We start from the raw sequence: 19,972 nt of genomic DNA on the forward strand, positions 1-19,972 counted from the left end.
TTGCCCACCAAAGTGCAAGCAGGCTTCCCTCTCATCATTCTCAAGTGGACCAATAGCCATTGAAACTGTGTCCAAAATGCCCTGGCTAAACAGCACTCTCAGATTTTCTTGGGCAAAGAACACAACTGGTTTGGTGGCCTCCTCCAGTGATAGATGGCTGAGGATCCAAATCCAAGGAGTGTCCAGCTGCCTAGGTCTTTCCCCAGGGCTATGGCCAATGCTAATATCACCCCCCCACACACACACACACCAGGACACACACACACACACACACACACACAGACAGAGAGAGATAGAGAAAGAGAGAGACAGAGGGACAGAGACAGAGACAGAGGGACAGAAATAGACACAGAAAGAGACAGAGAAAAGAGCTTGTGTGTTTGGGTAGTGAAAGGGAAACACTTATTTTCCTACCTCCAACTCCACACTTGAAGACAAGGGGACACCAGGGTTCATTGTGCCAGAACTGGACAGAAGGCCTCGCCCAGGCAATCTTTCCACACAGAAGCTTTGCCTCTTTGGGTACAGTGCTGGGTCTATGGGAAGGGAGTTGTCTGAGCTAAACCCTGCCCCCAGACCAGCCTCAGAGTCTTGACCCCCCATTGCCCTCCTAGAGTTCCCTATGCCCAGGCCCTTGGAACTCGTTTGGGGGGGGTGTCTCCTGTAATCCCAGTGTGTTTACCCCAGTGTCCTCTTATCTTATATGTAACAGCAATATATATGTTAATTGAAAACTTCTGAATTTAAAAAGGTTGTGACAAGTTATAATTTGTCCTGTCAATGCCTGGAATCCTTATTTATCTCTTTAGCTTGCCTCCTGCTTGCGCCTGTCAGCTAACAGCTTGCCTAACTCGTTGACTTCCTCACTCATGGCACGGAAACGACAAATGTGCTGTTTTATCCGTACAATTTATTTCATTATTGTTGCCAGCACGAAGCATCACAATCAATCATAAGGAAGTCCAGTTGGCAGGTGTCAATCTTGGTGTGTTTTTGTATGTCTCGGTCTATATTTAATCCAATTATAAGGGTCACGGAGTAAGTGCCAGCCCTCTTGTTAGAACTCACATCTTATTTAAGATTTAAAGTAAAAAAGTCAACTCGATCACATAGCCCTTTGAGGGGAAAGGGAGGGGGTACACTTGAAGCACCCCAACCCCATTCTTCTCACCTCCTGTTTAAATTATTAAGCCATCCTTTTTTTTTTATTAAAGAGTTGCAAGGGATTCAACTTTTATGAGAATTTGTGTGCAAATGAAGGCTCTCCTTATTTTGCTAAAGTAGACACAGCCTTAATGATGAGAGATCTTTCCGCTCATTGCCCATTCAAATACAATTGTAGATCGAAGCCAGCCTTGTCAGGTTGAGAAAAAGTGAATTTCTAACATCCAGGACGCGCCTGTCTACTTCCAGAGAATTGCATCCAATCACCCCCAGGGAATTCAGCTAATGTCTCCATCTCCACCCAGACAAGGGAGAGAAAGAAATCAAATGTGGTATGGCAAGCTGACTTTATATGAGAATGTTTAAGAGGAAAAAAGACGGTGGAATGTTCTTGAACTGATGGCAGTAGAGGTTTTCTTGGTGAGGAAAGCAAACTGGAAGCATTAAGGATTTTCTAAAAGGTTCAGCAGAACTTCTTATTTCGAGGCAGAACAGCCCGCACCAAGGCAGCTAAGTGAGGCATCTCTTTGTATGCGAGCTTGAAAATAATTGAGTAGCACAGAAATCTCAAAATCATATATAATCGAGCCATCATGCGGCCCTTTAGACCAGGGTAAAGAAGTGGCAAATATTATCTTTGCATAAATATCTCCGAGTTTGATGCTTGAATTCACAAAATATTCCTCCCATTTTGATTTAAAAAAAAAAAAACCTGTTAGAACAAGTTTGCTGTTTAAAGGGGAAGTTGTGAAGGGCAGGGAGAGAGGAAGGAGTAAGAGACCAAGCAGTGCCCAGTTAATTTGATTGCTTAAGTGACCTCGGCTTTGACTACTTTGTATAGATATCTGAAATGACCTGCAAGGCGACACAGAATTTTTTTCAATCATCTGTGGACATTTCTCTGCCTTTTTACTTTTTGTGCTGGAAGACCTTTATGAAACCCACCCAGTCTTACAGGAATTAGCACCCACCCTGGAATGCTAGTCTTTAAAGATAGAACTTAGCAGGGTGAATGAATTTATGTAAAGATATATTTTCAGCGAAAAGACCAAAGCCATCCTGTAGTCTAGATCCAGTAGGCGGGGGTTCCCCCAATCCCGAAAATGCTTTATTTTCATAAAGTAGTTAAAGAGCCAGATGCACAGGGAGGGGTGGGAGAGCCAGATGTTCCTTGAACAAGAGGTCTTAGCTATAGTTCAAGACTATGCAGTATCCTCTCTCTCCCTCCCTCTCTCCTTCCTCACCTCTCTGTGTCTCACCCCCTCCATCTATCTTTCACCCTCCATCCCTCGTGCCCCACCCCTCACCCGACCCTACTTTCCACCTCCCTTCAACTAGTTGGAAAGGATGCTCCAGGATCCCAGGGAGGAATGGAACCTCCACAGACTTTCTGGCAACCAAAGCTGCATCCGAGAAACAGAACTTGTGATTGCCCCCAAGTGTAGGAGAATGCAGTCTAGGCTAGCCTGGGACAAGGGGAAACCTGGAAGAAAAGTTTCTTTCACCCACCTACAGCCTGCCTCGAGTAGCACTCTCTTGAGGCTAGCTACAAGTTCTCTACCATGCCTCCAAGCAATCTTCAATGCCCCTAGACCAGGTGCAGTGTGGCCTGGAGACCTTGAGAGTCCTAGAAGAACAAGGCCATAACTCCAAGGCTAGGCACACCTTGGAGGCAAGTCTCAGGCACTAAAGGGAGAATCCAGCACCACCGTTCTCCCCCAGTACTGAGACTTCTGGTAGGGTCTCCAGAGTTTTGTAAGGTTGGTGACTACCGGGAGAACCTGACTCAGGCCAGGTGGTGACCCCAACGCCCGCTCCCTCTCTCCCCGCTTTCAGTGTGTGCCAGGGGCAAATAGAGAGCTGCTTTAGCGTTGGCCTGGAGTTCGGGAAGGCCAAGGTCTGGCCTCGCTTCCACCACTACCCGCGCTCTCCCCCGGCCCTAACGAGCCCTTTATTGACAGACAGATTGATAAGCTGGCGAGCGCTGTGGCGTTTCCAGCTTCGCTCTTGAGCACCCTGCTGGGTTGCAGGGATCCGCACAAGCTTAATGGTTCCAAACAAGCTCCAGCAGCCCTCGCTGCAGCCTCCGGTCGGAACAAGGGGTGGGTGAAAAGCCCGGGACAGACACCGAGAAGCTGGAAAGCCTATCCGAGGCCCAGAGCCCACTAGTCACCCATCCCCCAAGGCAGACGGCGGAAAAGATGGGACCGCAAGACCTTTGAGGACGTGACGGGAGGAAGTTCTGGCTGGAAGGTAGGGGCTTACCGAAAAACTAAGTCTTAGGAGGTTGCAGCAGGGAGGGGCGGGGGGTGGTGGTGAAGAAAGCTGAGCAAGGGCTTCAACGCCACTTCCCAAACGATCAGGATTCGCGGGACGACTGGACCGCTCTAGAATCCAGATCACGCTACAGTGGGTCGAGGGGAGTAGATGTTGGAATGGAGAGAGGAAGAAGAGAAGGCTTTTGTAAATAAAAATGTCTCCATTGGGATTTATCCAACGCGTTCCCTTTCTCCTCGTCCCCATAACCAGATCTCCAGGCGCGATGCACTCAGCAAGGTGCTAGAAGAGGAGAAAAGGTCTGGCTGAAAGTTGGCAAATCTGAAGGAGCCGGCCAGCGGGCTGCTGAAGCCGATCTGGGCTTCTTGCAAACTTCCACGCCGGTCCAGGTGTGTCGGGGGCGGAGCGAGAACCTGGAGAACCTGACCCCAGCGCCATTTGCTCCAGACTCTCTCCCTTCACCGCCCTCATCCGGCCAAGGAGTGCAGGCTCTAGCCCTCGAACCTTCCCCGCATCCAAGTGCTCCTCTCCTGGTCTCCACACATGTACACCCTGGTCCATCCTGGCTGTCACCCAGAAGTTGCCTGAAGGCAACCACGCCCATTCATTCCCTTCGTTGCCCACCGTCTCCACAGGAGTCTCCCGCCCTTCCAGGACCTCAGCCATTCCCTAACTCCAGACCCAAAGCAAACAGAAGAGGGAGGAGAATGAAAGTTGAGAAGCCCTCGAGGGCGAAAGGGCAGGGATGTCGACGCGGGTGGAGGTATCTATTCCAAGATAGACAGGCTTGGCAAATCTAAGCCGTCTTCCGTTCCACAGACGAGGGTGTGAAGACCACGGGTCAGTATCTGGCGACCTTGCCCCAATTTCTTCATTCATCAGCACGAGGAAGGGGAATCTTAACCTCCCCATCTTCCATGTCCCCACTCTTGCCCCTCTAGGCCACAAAGTCAACAGTTAGCCCTCAAGTCAAAGATAAATACCATCATCTACATTTTCTACATGAATGGAGCTTTTCAGTTCCACAGGCGAGGGAAGCCCGGGCACTCTGGCTTTGGGGCTTCCCTCAGGAAAACGCCAACAGGCCTAGATTTGGCCCAGTTTGGGGAAGGAGTTTGCTCATTGGCTGCTGGAGCCACCTTCTGTGCCCAACTTGTGACTTGTGGAAGCAAGGGCCAGGTAGGGTTATCCATTGGGTCACCTCCTGAAAAGAACTTTCCAGAGGTTCCCTTTCGACTCCTCGTGGTCTTCGTTCTTCTGATGAAGTGACTCCCTAGAGAAGCTAGGGGCATGCTAGGGATGATAACTGGCTAGTCTAAGAGCAAGGACCGTGGGATCCGCCTGCTGGATGGCCCCTGAACTCCGCAGGACCTGTTTACTTGGAAGTAGGGGGAGGGGGGCTTAAGCCGAGCCTCAAAGAGGACAATACCAGCCAGAGGCAGGCTGGGCGTGTGCAGTTACGGGCCAGACCCCGGAAGACTCTTAGGATGGAGCGAGTCAGACTCTGGCCGAAGAGAGGGAGTCTCCCGCCGGGCCGGAGAGCTAATCTGCGGAGCTGAACCCAACTCTAGCCGCCGTGACGTCACACGCGCCCGGCAACCAATGAGGGCAGCGCTGGCGTGGATATTAAGGAAAGTTAGCGCCTGCCGGAGCACCCTCTTTTCTTATCGTTGACATTTAAACTCTGGGGCAGGTCCTCGCGTAGAACCCGGCTGTCAGATCTGCTTCTTCCCCCCGAGAAGCGGCTTTGAGAAGTGTGGGAACCAGCGCCACCAGGCTCACCTGCCACCCCGCCCTCGTCTCGCAGGTAACCGCTCTGGCTCTAGCCAGAACTCACCCCGCTAGTAGCGGCGCCCGTCTCGGACGTCCGCAACCTGTGTCTTCAGGTCGTAGAAAGCCTCCCCGAGTGGCCCTAGCCTTGATGTTTTTCTTTCTTTCTTTCTTTCTTTTTAATAAGGAGGCTTACAAAGATGGGAGAGGAGTTGCTACGGGTGGGACGGGAGGAGGGAATGTCTTTGAGAAGCATGCTTCTTTGTAAAAGTAACAAAATGTTCTGGCCTCAAGAGTGGACTTCCTGTCTGGCCCTGAGCTGGGGGTGAAGTGGGGGGTGGGAAGGGGTGGTTGTGGCCGCAGTCTAAAGAAATAGCTGAGATCCTAAGAAAAGCAGGCGGCGGGCATGCAGTTTGCAACACGCCTTCCCCGATGCAATTAGCGACATTCATGCTTAGAGAAGCCACCAAGTCTCGCGCCGAATTCATGGAAGCACCCTGCGGAAGGTTGGGCGACTTGCGACAAAAGTTTCCCCGAGGTTGTGTAGATGTGCGTTCCAAATCGAAGTCAAAGTCTTGGGGTTCGTCTCCCCCGAAAGGAACACAGGACGAAAGAATGCGGCCCTCCAGAGCTGGGCAGCGCGCGGAGGCCCCAGCGTGTGATTTGAGCTTCCCTTCGGAAGACCTAATAATTAGCGATTCTCACTGAGCTAGAACGCGGGCTCGGGTTACCGGGAATGGGTTACTACCAGCGGCGGAGCTCTGTGCTTCGGCGGGAAGAGTGTGGGCTCCAGGGGAACCCGGCTGCTGAGTGCCCTGGAGAGAGATACCCATGTTCCCGCTCCAGGAAGGCCAGAACTTGGCCGAAGTGGGTCAGGAAAGCGATTACCCCAAACTTAAACTAAATGGTGTTTCCGCCAGGTTGGAAAATCGCTCAGCCAAGCCCTAAGCTTACTAGGAGACGCTCAGGTTGCCCGAGCCGGGGCACCGGAGCAACCCACCGGAAATCTGAGGCCATATAGTAGGCCTGGCCTGGATTCGCCCACTCCCACGCGTGCTCCTGTCGCCCCCTCTCTAGACCCGCTGGAGGCACTTGTACAGCTCGTTTGGATCTCAAGCACCTGTGACAGGTGCCCAGGAGTCTAACTCTGAGCAGAGTCCCCTCTGCGCGCCTCACATAGGAACGAGGCCACAGTCAAAGTGGCCACCGGGCTGCGCACCTTACCTGAACGGGGGGTCCTCTCCTCCGTGGGTTCCTTATTCCAGAGCTGAGCGGTGAGCAGTTGGCCCGCTTCGCAGTAGGAAGTGGACCTTCTCCTCCAGTCATAAATCAAACCCAGCCATCCTCGGGCCTCCTCCCTCATTAGAGATGTTTATTGGAGATTGTGTTTATTCGGCTGTCACGGCGAGAAAACGCGGTGACATAATTACCTCTGACCAGAGTCCTCGCCCTGCGCCCAGGGCGAGTTAGGGACCTCCTCTGCTGCGGTCTTACTCTGCTGCCCTCCTTGATCAGAGGGCAAATCGGATTGGCGTATCTACTTTTTTATCCCCTCAGACTTCATATCATTTGAATTTTTTTGGAAAACTTAGTATTCAAATTTCTTCAGTGCCCAGGAGTTTATTTATTGTAGACTTCGAAAGGAAAACCAAAGAGAATCCAGCTTCTCGGGGAGAGAAGGAGAGAGAAGTAAGGGAGAGAGGAGGAGAGGAAGAAAGGGAGAAAGAGAGAGAGGGGCGGGGAGAGAGACTGGGTATCCTGCATGAGAACTTTCTAGTGCACTGACAGAGACGCCTGGGCCAGACCCCACTCCTGCCAGACCTAGAAGGATGCGCGCCAGTATTCGTGGTATTGTTTGTTACTTCAATTTTCATTCCTTTTCTTTTGGGGAGGAACCTGACTTCAGGGCCTTGAGCCCAGAGTTCGGACATTCTCCCAGGTGGACCCCGATCTCAGATGAAACAACCAGCCCTTAATCCCTCATTGCTCTGTCCCTGACTTCCAACCTCCATAGGTTTTTCCCTGAGGGGGATCAAGTCACCATCTGTGAGACTGGTTAGGAAATGATGAAAAGCGCCAAATTGTTCTCTAATTGAAAAATACATTGTTTTTTGGAGGAGTGTGCACTGACAAAGTATCTGGGATTCCAGCTTTTGATCCCTCGCTACTGCTGCCTCTGTTCTCCAGTCACTAATAAAAACTCACATGGAGCCCCTCGGTGCCTTGATTAACAGGCAGATTAACTCTTACTGGGGTTGGGAACAGCTTGTCTCAATCAATGTCATTTTAAAAGCCTGTCAGGATGCACTTAGTTCGGTTCGGCTGCTGGAGTGAGCCAGCCCTGACATTTGCTCTCTTTTTCCCAGTCTCAAAATCCTGAGCATCAGGCCTGCATGTTTCTAGCTCCTGGACAAAACAAATTGCAGGAGTCAGTCCCTGGCCTTTCTACCAGACAGCTGTTTAGACATAGTCTATAGAGCAAGGTGACCTTAGCTAGCTTTTTATTTGAGTCTGACCGCTTACCTCTTTAGAGGGAAGGGAAAGGGAACTTTGCTAGACACCCTATTAGTGAACATCCACAATGATGGGACTTCAGAGTGTCCTATGCATTAGAGACTTTGAATCTAGTTCCCATATAGACAACTGTAGGATGGGGAAGAAGGCAGGCTTGAGAGTTAACTCGCCTCCTACGAGAAAGCTCTTTGCTGGGACACCCATCTGGACAATGCCGGTTTTAAGCATTTTAGGGGTGGGCTGGGAGGAAAATGGGGGAGGAGAGGTGCTGCCCAATATGAACAGAAGAGCATCAGACCGGTGAGCGCTCAGATATACTAACCATTTGGCAGGAAGCAAAGAAAGGCAAGGGAACCATGGCTTTTTCCAGCCAAGCTAAAGTCTGGAGGCTCCGCTGGGCGATCATTCGGCTCTCCTCTGCTTCTGTACCGTCTTGGACTTTGGCTAGGCTAGCCGGTGAGCAGGATCCAGCAGGTTCCTGGGGAAAGCGGGGAGAGAAAGCCCCAAGTCAGGGAGGTTTCAAGAACTGGGTGGCTAGGGAGGGAGACTTTCGCTTGCTTTTATGACCCTTTGGTTTGTTTGCCATCCCAGCAATCCATGGAATCCACTCTTCAGGGCCTGCAGAAAGAGACACATTTGGAGCTCTATAAAGTGCTTCGGGTGTTTACTGAGACCTTCCTCCTCCAAAGAAATACATCCTCGCCCTCCCCTGTGTCAGCACTGCACCTTAGCTAGGACCAGTAGAAACGGGAGTTTGGAGGTGTTGGAACACGGAATGGGAAACTGGTTGTTCTCAGGCTGGGAGCTAAAGCACATCCCCGAGAGCTGGGCACTTCTTTGCCTCGCCAGGGGCCGCTCTCGGGACAGAGACCTGATGCGGGGGGCACAGGCTGCCAGGGACTGTTGGGAGTGAGATTCTGAAGGGGCCTCCCACTTTCGCCTCCATACTGATTAGAGAGGTTCTGAACACTGTAGGCCAAACCTCGATGCCCCCAGTGCCACTCCCTCCACACCAACAGCTTTTGGTTATCCGGCCCCTGCTAGAACACTCCCGCCGGAGGAAAAATGTCCTCGCACGGGTCAGAGGGTAGAATGGAGAAAAGAGTAGCAAAGAGTAGTAGTGAGCAAAGTAGTAGCAAAGGCAGCGGGAGGGAGGAGGGGGAGGGGGAGGAGGGGAGGACCTAAAGTGAAGCTTTGCCAGCCTTTCTATCCCTGCACAGGAGGCGAAATGGGCCTCAGACGTGTTGAAAGCCGCAGTTAAAATGGCGACCTGAGCGTTGTCTCAGTTTTACTGACGCCTTGCACCTTGGTTTTAGCCTCCCTCCTTCCAGGTCTCACCCCGACAGCAGGTGCTTGGCAGGAAAGAGGATTCACCAAGGACAGGGCAGTGAGAGAAAGAGAGAGAGAGAGAGAGAGAGAGAGAGAGAGAGAGAGAGAGAGAGAGAGAGAGAGAGAGAGAGAGAGAGAGAGAGAGAGACAGACACAGAGACAGACACAGAGAGACAGAGGGGGAAAGGGGAGGGAGGGAGGGAGAGAGAGAGAGAGAGAAGGGGAGAGAGAAGAGAGAGTGAGAGAGACAGAGAGACAGAGAGATATCCTGGCTCTCACCCCTTTCCTTAAACTTTAGAAACTCTGCCTCTTTCTGTTCCTCAGCTGCCCTCCCCAAATATTGACACACTAGACGCAGCCGAGTCCTTTCTATTTCTTGTTTGTGCAGTTTCCAACAGTCCCACCCGAAGCCCCCATCCCCACCCAATGACGTCAGTGGCATTCACGCCAGGCTCCTATCTTCTTCTGATTTTTTCTTAAAAGTTTTCTCTGAGGTGAGGTGGGGGTTATGAGTGGGAGAAGGGGCTGATTGAATGAGCCAGTGCCCTGGGGGGAAATAGCAACAAGATTATGGCTGCCTCTTTCTTAGGCAAAGCTTAAGAGGGTGCTAATCCACTGGGTTGCTAATTGAGAGGTTGTAAAAATGATATTCGCCGCCTCCAATTGGGACAGTCGCTGGACATCCCACCCCACCCCCTTCATCTTGTTTCTTTAATGCTTGCTTGAGATGTAAAAAGGGAGAAAAGGAGAATGCAGACTTCTCTGATCTGGAACCTGGACTTCAGGCAGGACTTCCTGGGAACCTCTAAAAGTCCCGGTCCTACGAAATCTTTCACTGGAGGCCGCCAACCCAAGCAGTGGCGCCTCCTCCTTAGCCTCTGGCCACTGTTTCTCTCTAGCTCCGATCCAGTGCCCTAGGTCCTCCGGAATGAGTCCAGCTAGTCAGCCACCTTTCCCAAGCTGAGGAGATGAGCGGTTTGTGCTAACCCACCTCTGGCTCGGGTAATGGAAGGCCTCTTCTGTCCCCGGAACTCTGCTAAGACTCCTTGATACTGTATTGCTGGGTCTTAGACAAGGGCTAGACTAGGACGCCCACATCAGGCTCAGAGGCGGCCTGCAGCGTAGATCTGGTTCCAACTCCCATGAGGATTCGTCAGTGCAGCCTGCCAGAGATCAACTGAGTGAGCAGACTACTGCTGGACGCTGACTTTCGGTTCTTTCCCTAAGTCAAAAGAATCAAAGGCTTCGATGGTGGCTTTCGGCCTCCTTGCCTGAGCTTTGCCAACCCCACTTCTCTTGGCTGGGTTCTGAGCGTGTTCCGGATCTCAGGCCTTCTACGTCTCAGCTCCAAGGCCTGCAGGCTGCGTGATAGCTCCGGACAGCGCAGGACAAGGCAGCAGCCTGCTCCCCTGTCACCTAAACTGCAGACTCCAAGGGACGTCTTTGGAGTGTACTGAGGTGTATCCTAATGTCCAGCATTCAACAAATGGACTTCTGGTGTGTGGTCAGAAGGGAAAAGCCATTTACTTACTTTCCTCGCCGTTTTTCTGGCAACAGTTGAAGGGGAATTGCCTCCGTGGACTGAGCTGACCCAAGAGAAGGGAGTCTTGGCGGGGATACATAAGTACCACACACAGATAGCCGGTTCCTCACAACGACACACGTTGACACACCCAGAGAGCCGGCGGGGACACACACTCGCAGAATCTCTCCCAGCATTGGTCAAACCCCACCCCCACCCTCAGACTTCCACTAGTTCCCCTCCCCTCTTGTCTTCCCCTCCTTTCGATGGCTTGGAAAAGCAGCCGCACTTAGTCAACAAATGGCACGTGGGAGAAGTTGGAGAGTGTTTGGTGAGGACTCTTCAGAGCTTTTCACAAGAATCCTCTGTACACAAAGTAAGTGGCGTGTTTACTCGGGCCTCTTCAGACTGGGGCAGTGCGTCCGCTCCGCTGAGCACGGTGGCTTCGGAAAGCAGAAAGGAGAGAAGAAAAGGCCAGGGGTGCGGTAGTGGGGTGGGGAAATGGGCAGGCTCGGGAGGCCTGGGCTGGGGCGACCGCCGGGCCTCGCTGAGTTCTCGGCCTGGAGGCCCTCTTCAGGCCTAGGCATCGTTGTGCCTCCATCGCCGGAGTGGGGGCTGCTGGGATCCAGGGACACTCCCGCCTCTTTTTTCCTGCTCCTAAAGGTCAGGTGGACTAGAGAGCCGCCACGGCTGTACTTTGTGTCCTGGGGCCAAGGCCGGGATGGGCTAGGGGTGGGAGATTATGGTGGACCAGGGCGGAGCGGCAGGCCACTGTACAAGAAAGGACCTCGTAGAGATGGTGGAACTTGCTACCTCCACGGACTGGGAACCCCTGGCCCAGTTTGGGGTTACGGGGACAGCATGACTTCCAGCTCAGAGGCCTCCATTAGACTGATCAAGTTCGCGGCCGCAGCGCTGCTGCCGAAGCGCGTGGAGCCGGAGACCTCGGCGAGCGCCAGAGCCTGGGAGCGGGGGGCCCAGCGCCGGAGAGAGAAGCCGGGACCCACCGTCAGAGCCGAAAACAAGTGTATTCATATTCAAACAAACCGACCAATTGCACCAGGCAGGGAGAGGGAGCATCCAATCGGCTGGCGCGAGGCCCCGGCGCTGCTTTGCATAAAGCAATATTTTGTGTGGGAGCGAGCGGTGCATTTGCATGTTGCGGAGTGATTAGTGGGTTTGAAAAGCGAACCGTGGCTCGGCCTCATTTCCCGCTCTGGTTCAGGCGCAGGAGGAAGTGTTTTGCTGGAGGATGATGACAGAGGTCAGGCTTCGCTAATGGGCCAGTGAGGAGCGGTGGAGGCGAGGCCGGGCGCCGGCACACACACATTAACACACTTGAGCCATCACCAATCAGCATAGGTGTGCTGGCTGCAGCCACTTCCCTCACCCACACTCTTTATCTCTCACTCTCCAGCCGCTGACAGCCCATTTTATTGTCAATCTCTGTCTTCTTCCCAGGGATCTGAGAATTGCTCTCACACACCAACCCAGCAGCGTCCGTGGAGAAAACTCTCACGAGCAACTCCTTTAAAATACCGTCATTTCAAACCGTTGTGGTCTTTAAGCAACAACAGGGGGGAAAAAAACCAAAACAACAAAAACCAAAAAAAAAAAAAAAAAAAAAAAAAAAAAAAAAAAAAAAAAAAAAAAAAAAAAGCCCAACAAAACTCTTGACAGGAGCTTTGACACCGACGAAAGAGAGGATGCCTCTTAAAGGTGAGTCCCGCTTCTTTCTTCTCGATTTCTTTATATTTCAGTATCCTGGCAGGTCTCTCCCTCTCCTTTCCTCCCCTCTCGCCGGTCCCCTCCCCCACTGCTACGCCGGGAGAGTTGGGCCGAAGAAGTTTCCACGCAGGAGCCCAAACTTTCTACTTCCAGCGAAAGCCCGCGTCGGAGGGCGACGGTCTGCGAGCCGCAGCAGCGCGGAGCTCCAGGCAGGCGGCTGGCTCTGCACCAGCGCAAGTGCGGCTGGAGCTCTCGGAGAGCGGCTAGGCTGCTGGGCGCCCCCGCAAACCGCAGCTCTCGGCTTCAGCGCCTCCAAAAGCTCGCGGACAGCGGAGAAGGACGAAGAGGCTCCGCCGTGCCCCAGGCCACGGAGAGCAGCCACCGGCGATGCTTTTGTCCAGCCGGGGCCGAGCCGGCGAGCAGAGAGCGCCCAACCAGCCGACTCTCCGCGCCGCCTCCCGCCAGCCCGCGCTCCGGCTTTGTGCAAGATTCTCCCCGGCACAGAACTGCCCGCAGCACTCGAGCACCAAAGGGTCATCACGCCCTCCGCCAGCCGGAGCCGTGTGGATGGGCACCGCGGCCGTGCGCCGGAGGCCACGAGGGACCCAGAGCGAGCGCGGGCCGTGAAGGAAGCCACTAGGCCGAGGTGGTCGGGTGCGCTCTCCGAGGGAGCTCCGAGCGGATCGCAAGGACTACCAGCGTCCATCCACACTCCCAGGGCCCTCGCCTCCAGCGTCAGCCGAGCGCTGAGCTCGGATTTGGAAACAAACGCCTTAGCTCTCCCGGCTTCCCACAACTCTATCTTGCGAAAGTTGGTGTGTTCCCTGTCCTGTGGACTCCCACCTCCAGCTCTTGATGGGTATTTTCCCGTGTCTCCATTGACCAGGCTGTAACCCGTGTTGCCATTTCAACAAGTTTCGAGCTGGAAAGGCGGTTTGCTCCCCTTTTTCGAGTGTACTGATATTTTTCTTTGTGTGGCCTAAAGGAAAAAAAAAATCTTTAAGAAAGCACTGGCTTTCCCTCTCCTCGGATCACGTCCTCTCCCAGCTAATTAGTCTGAGTAATTCGAGAGCTTTAGGATTCTAAGACCCCAGGAGGAAAAGTGGCTTTTCAAAGTTCAGAAAGTTGTTGCCTCTTTCCCGGGGCAGATCTCCTCAGTCTCCCTGAGCCATAATAGCCTCGAATTTTAGCAAGTGTAATTGAGGGAAATGGAGTTGAATTTCAAGTGGAAATGCTTTCTTTTTCCGAGTGCTTAAAAAACCTGGCCTTTCATTAATGAGCTTTCTGAAAAGTTTAAAAACAAAGTGAATGTCCTCTCTCTCTCTCTCTCTCTCTCTCTCTCTCTCTCTCTCTCTCTCTCTCTCTCTCTCTCTCGCCATTTTGGATGTTAAACTCGAACTTGGGAAGGGTTGAGGAGATAGGATCAGAAAAACAAATGAAAACCCAAAATCCTTGAAAGCCTAGCAGGTTTACCCAAGAGAAAGAATAATTGTCGCCACTGACCGGCGAGAGGCTTGCTGGAGATCTTTGCATATGTTTGAAGGCAATTGATGAGTTGTAATCATTTGGCCCTGGAGGGTAAACTTTGTCGCCCTAATTGCTAATTTCCAGGAGAGGCATCAGGAAGGGAGAAACTAAGCTTCTCTGAACACTTCAGCTAAGGAATGTGGGAGTGGGTTTTGAAATTTAAATAATTGAAACAATAGCATAGTGTGGGTTTGGGTTTGAGTCAGAGAGTGGGGAGGACAGAAGTCCAATGGACTTGTGGACTCAGATCTTGTGGCTTTGGAGATTTCTGAAGACTCCTTCATTCCCGATGCAGGTCTATGACCCCCTCCAAGGCAATACAAAGACCTAGCCTAGGCTAGGGGTTTGGGTTGAGGCAGAGGGGTCTAGCTTCTTTAAGAACAGGACTGCTTCCGGGTGCAGGGTGTGCCCTGCTTCCCAGGGTGCTTTTTGCACTGAGTGTTAACGATTACTTAGGTAATTAGATAGCTTCTTAGAGAAGAGGAGGGTGGGAACCAAGCAAAACCGGAACCTGAAGTGCTATCACCTTCCCACTTGCTTGGGAAACTAATCAGCTAGCTCTTGGGGGATCAGCTAGACAATTTTCTAAAATGGTATCACGGAGGTCCGAGCCGGGTTGGAGACATGAGGCTGTCTACAAATGTGGTTAGAGAAGAGCTCAGGAAGTTTTCTGTTCCAAACAGAATCTCCCCGCCCCGCCCCCACACCTGCTACCCTTTGCAGCTTGAGTCCTATATATAAATTCTGTTCTGAGTGAGATTTCTGTTCCTGACATGATACAGACAGGAACCGGCCTAGAAACAGGAGGGAGACTTTAGGAGATAACCGCAATGGCGGTAGGTATCTAATCCTTGGCTATGTTCAGTCATAAACATATACTGAGAAAAAAAGTCCTCACCCTAGGCTTATGTCTTATGGATTTAAGCTGCCGCTCAGTTACTTAAAAGTTAAGTCATAAAAGGCCTTAAAGAGAAAACTATTCCCTGGAATTCTTTGCAGGGTGGCAAAATTAATCATCATCATAGCCAAAAACAGGGAGGGGGAAAGAAAATGATTTCTTAAAAATAAAACAAAATGAGATGCTGTGACTGTTTCATTATTTTACCCTCCCCCTTTTTCCTGGGCAATCCTCTTGAATGGGCTCTTTATTGTAACTCCCCCTTTCCAATTGAGCTCCCCACGGTGCTCTTGTATCTTTTTACAGCCCCTAACAACTCACACCAGTAACACAATTACCTCCAGATATTTATAACAAGAAATTACTTTACTATTTTCTCCACCTTTCTCCCAAGAACCCTCTTTTTTGAGGGAAAGCCGGGAGGGTGGGTGGACTGGAAGCCTTGAGGGGCGCTGTAGTGAGTAAAGATTTCAGTGAGTGGAGTCCCCCTTTTTCCTTTGGGAGTTGCAGAGTTGGTTCCTTTGCTTGGACCTGGTATTGCCAGGTTGGGAGTCTGGGCTTTACTCTTTGGGTTTGGGGAGAGCCACAGAATAGAAGCCATTGTTTGGTGTCTGTAGACTTTGTCTACACCCCTTCCCGTTTGCACTTTTTAAAGCAATGAGGTGAGGTGGACAGCGTGTGTCACGGTACAGGAAAAGAAGAAGATCTAAACATGAAAAGCAAAGTTAGCTACAATAAATGAGATTTAGGGTAAAAAGTTGCACTTACCACTTGCTCAGTCTGGAAGGAGCTGAGAGATGGATTGTGGAGGTCTGACTGGAAAGCCTTTTTTGGGTGTATGTATTGGGAGGGTTGGTTCAGGATAAAGGAATAATCAAAGAACTTAGTTCTAGTGGTCTAGGGACAATCATGATGCTGAAATTCCTCAGGAAAGGAGGGAGCTTGATCTGAGGCTCACCCAAACTTCTTAACCTGAGCCTCAAGGCACCACCAAGTCCTTCCATTCTCTTTCTCTGCACACTTCAGGTGCCTGGGCTTCTTCCTTCCTTGGCGCTGTTTCTCCTCCCCTCTGATGTTTTAGTTTAAGCCTTCTCCTTTCCCTGGTACTTGTTAGTTTCTGCAAAGTGAGACCCCCCAACTCAAGATTCCCCAATTCCACAAGCCCAGTCAACACAGCATTTTCCAGAGGATGTGGATTTCGGTGGGAGAGGCCACTGGAAGCTTGGGGTGGGTTTGGTGTTTCTAGGCAGAAGGATCTAGCCTCAGATTCACTTTAGCTTGAGAGTGGGCCAAAGACAACCAGTCAGCCTATGTGCTGGGCCGATTTGACACACCTTTCTCTCCCTGTTTTGTCCTAGGCAGACGACTTTAACTAGGGGCAGGCGAGCAGATGTGTGAGATCTTCTGTTCTAAGAGTGGACATATATCCCCGTTTTCAGGCAAGTTTTATGGTGTTGTTTGGGCTTCAAAATCTGTAAGAGTTTTTAAAGATCATAGTTCAGGTGGGAAAACAAATCAAAACCAGGTCATTGTTTGTTTCTTCCGATTGATTAAAGGGCTAACTATTAAAAGATTTGGGGAAACTGATTGTAAATGTTAGATTATTTTATTCGCAACTCATAAAGTACATTTTGCATGTGTATGAGGGCAGGATTAGGTGACCCTCAGATCGCCCAAAGCGGTTGAATAGCTCAATTTCTAAGAAAAAGGAGGATTCTCCAGTTCGGGCACCAGGTTTTCCTCAGTAGGAGTACAGGCCTACCTTTGCAAAACCCGGTATTAACTCCAATTTTCTTGCTAACAGAGCCCTGTATTCGAGCCCCGTGGGATCCGGAGGCTGCCAACCAGCTCCAGCATGCAGAACAGTAAGTGTCTTAGGTCTTTCTCTGGACTATTGGGCTGGAGGAAGCGGGCCGTGGGTTAAAGGGAGTATACTGAGTCTTGGGCCCTGCGGAGTCCAAGCCACTGGGAGGGAGGGAAGTGGCCTGGGATCTATCCGGGCAGCACCGGGTGAGCTCCAAGTAGTCCGCAAAGGAAGGCTGGGAGGCGTTTTGCTCTGCTGCGTTCTAGAAGGGCAAAGGCTGAGGCCCTTCAAAACTACTCGCCCGAGTTTTTGAAGCTGCGGTAGAGAAACCCCATCCTCCCCCCCGCAAATCCTGTAACTCATACCCACTCCCCGCCCCTGCCCGGGCTCTGACCCCAGAGAGAGGGGCTGGGCCGAGCAGGGCGGGGCGAAGCGAAGGCTTCTCCTGAGAAGAGAAGGAGGCCCCTTTGGGCTTGGCCAAGACTGAGCGTCTCCTTCGACCCCGAGGGGTGGGGTGGCGGGCTTCCCTCCCCTAGTCAATCTCAGGCCAGCTCCTCCCCTCCCCACCCTAGCTACCGGCCTAGAAGAGAAGGGGAGTGGAGCACCCAGGGCTGGTACCCTGGTGGGGAAGTAAACCTCGCGCGGTGAAGAAAGAAGGGTGTACTGGGTCTGGGAAGAGAGGGTCAGGAATTGGATAAACCTTGCACTAGCTAGCGCAACTGAGTGGGTTCTGGATAATCCAGGTTCCGGTGCCTTTGATTCCATAGTCTTTGTGCCTCTCTTCTTACCTTTGCCCAGGCCCTTTGGGCCCCAACCTTTGCGCTCAGCCAGTGGTTGCTGGTATATGATAGAGTTGAGCCAGTGAAGCTAGGCCTGAGCAAGGGTAGAGATCTACACAGTCTTGATTAAGGCTACAATTATGCTTGGGAGTATGAAGAGGCCTGGGTCTTCAAGAAACTTGCAGTTGTGGAATTGCAGATGCTTAAAGAGCCCCCAGTAACTCGTGATGTTACAGGACCAGGGGCGCTAAGCTCAGGAAAGTGAGCAAAGGTGTGAGCTTGGCAACTGCACGTGTGCAGAACTGTCAGATCCATACCCTGGAGCTCAGATCCTTAGCCTTAGGTTTCCAGGTGGGCGAGGCGCTCAGTCGCGACCGTTTGCCGCTATGCTACGGCCTGGCTGGCAGGCCCAAAGGGGTATGGGTCGCGGGTTGGCCTGCAGGCTTTGTGCCGCTGGTTCCCGGGTGTGCGCGAGGCGCGGAGCTTCCAAATTGACACCATATGTTTTCGTATTAGAAGCTTTGCGGTCGAATTCTAGGCGCATAATCATCGCCACTGGGCGAGAACGCCAGCAGTCCCTAGGGAAGGGACACAATGATTGAGGCTTAACCTCTAAAGGGGAATTTAGAGCTATGTTTCTTCGCTGCCATTTCGACGCTGGCAGAGGCGCCCTGGCCCTGTGTCTCTCAGACCAGCAAATCCGGGCTGCAGCTGTGGAGGTACTGGGCATGTTAGTTTTGCAATGAGGGATAAGGAAGGTCTTAGAAGCCTTGCATGCAGTGGCATATGAAGACTTGGGAATTACCCTGGCTTTGCTTTTGAAAAGTTTCTCTTCATTTCTCTGGGACGGCCTTTCTTTTTCTGGGAAGCTTTCTTTTGCCCAGAGATGGGCCGCCATACCTGCATGGTAAAAGAGATCTAGAAAGCCAAGGTAAATGATAAGAGAAAATCTAGGAGAAACCGGAAGCGTAGGGTAGGCCTTGCCCTGTTTAAGAGGCCGTCTCTTGCAATGTACAATGTACCCTATTGCACTGGCCCGGGACGGCCAGAGCCCAGATCCCTAAACGCCTGTCACTTCTCATCGAATTGAGGCCCCGCCCCCCCTGGGTGAGCTATAACCCTCCTCCAGCCCCAAGCCTCAAGCTACCCTGAAAAAGCAGCTCCCCTCGAAGGGGAGACGAGTGCAGTTCATTCTCGTCTGAGTGATCTACAAATAGGGACGGAAAGGGTCGTTTTATCACGGTCCCGTTTGTCGTGACGATGCAATTTCCCGGAGCGGAGCACTGTCACAAAGTGACAAGGCTGCCACAAGCGCCCCGACTGATCTTTTCAATTAGCCTTCCATGCATGATCCGGAGCGACTTCCGCCTATTTCCAGAAATTAAGCTCAAACTTGACGTGCAGCTAGTTTTATTTTAAAGACAAATGTCAGAGAGGCTCATCATATTTCCCCCCTCTTCTATATTTGGAGCTTATTTATTGCTAAGAAGCACAGGCTCCTGGAGTCAATTTATCAGGAGGCTCCAAGGAGAAGAGAGGAGAAGAGAGGAGAGAAGAGAGGAGCTGAGAACCACATTTCCTGAGAGGGCTTCTGTCTAGACACGGGGCTGCAGGTTGGAGATGCCTGAGGAAGTGGAAAGAGGGGTCTGGCTTTATTTCTATTCCTGTGGTTTCCGAGGAGGATAATTCATGGAGGCGCTCCTTCCCTCTCGCCCTAGTCTCTGCTACAAGACAATGGGATGAGGTTTTGAGACAGGCGTGGAAGGAAGGACCGGTGACACTGTGATGTGGTCTTTTTCTTTTTCTGTTTTGGGTTTCTGCTAATATTTGTGTCCTTGGCTGAGGGGGAGGGCGGGGTTCAGCAGCGGAAGTAGAGCCAGTAGTGGCGGGTGGGAAGACTCCAGGCTTCTGAGCACCGCTTGGGGCAGGCAGATCACTGTGTGAGTGAGGGTTCCAACTCTATGCCTGCTGTGGAGGCACGGATTGGGGGTCACTAGCTACAAATTTATCTTTCTGGCTCCTTTCTATTCCATACACAAGCGCACCACACTCACTCACACACACACACACACACACACACACACACACACACACAGGGTGCTATGATCTGTGCACCTCGCCAGAGTTAAATCACCATGCTAAGGTTTTATAAGGTTCTGCCGAGCAGTGCAGGGCTTGGGATTTGCAGTGCTGTTCCAACACTGCAGACTTCTTCTGTGTGGACTCTGTGGTGACACTCAGAGGTGATGTAGGGAGAAGACTTTAAGAACTTGACGTTTGCCCCTTGTGGGTTCCAAGAAGGACTGGGGGTGCTTGTGAAGGGGGCAACGGGCTCAGGGAATTGCTGGGGTGATGGTGGTACTGGATGGAGATGTGCCTGTGTATTCTCCCAGGTCTGACAGCAGTCCAATGGGCAAGCTCAATTGCATTTGAGGCTGGGCTGCCCAGTACCCTGCATGGCTGGTGGTTCTGTTGTTGGGTGTTTTTATTTTTGTTTTTTAAAACCAGGACCTAATTGCTGAGGTTCGCACAGGTTGACAGGGAGCTGAGGTTGCATTGTGGTCTTTTCTTTCTTTCTTTCTTTCCTTCTTTTCTTTCCTTCTTTCTTTCTCTCTTTCTCTTTCTCTCTCTTCTCCTTCCTCCTCCTCCTCCTCCTCCTC

General features: G+C 51.7%; 1 protein-coding gene across 8 annotated transcripts in view; it reads left to right on the plus strand.

Annotated features, from left to right (window-relative positions):
- The first annotated feature begins 4,819 nt into the window (after positions 1 to 4,819).
- Pax6 (paired box 6) overlaps positions 4,820 to 19,972 on the plus strand; it is a 28,465-nt gene continuing 13,312 nt past the window's right edge. For 2 of the 8 annotated variants that reach the window (XM_031371255.1, XM_031371254.1), the window contains exon 1: positions 18,447 to 18,925. Coding sequence is in view for 6 of the 8 variants with exons in the window: in XM_031371250.1 (XP_031227110.1) it covers positions 16,585 to 16,594 (10 nt within the window). In the remaining 2 variants the exon portion in view is untranslated. Of the gene's footprint in view, positions 5,249 to 9,777; positions 10,953 to 11,234; positions 11,939 to 12,037; positions 12,296 to 16,087; positions 16,169 to 16,533; positions 16,595 to 18,446; positions 18,926 to 19,972 lie in introns of those variants that run through there. The other 6 variants (XM_031371250.1, XM_031371251.1, XM_031371248.1 and 3 more) reach the window with 6 other exon arrangements.

This window comes from Mastomys coucha, unplaced genomic scaffold, assembly GCF_008632895.1.
Source record: "Mastomys coucha isolate ucsf_1 unplaced genomic scaffold, UCSF_Mcou_1 pScaffold15, whole genome shotgun sequence".
Classification (NCBI taxonomy): Eukaryota; Metazoa; Chordata; class Mammalia; order Rodentia; family Muridae; genus Mastomys; species Mastomys coucha.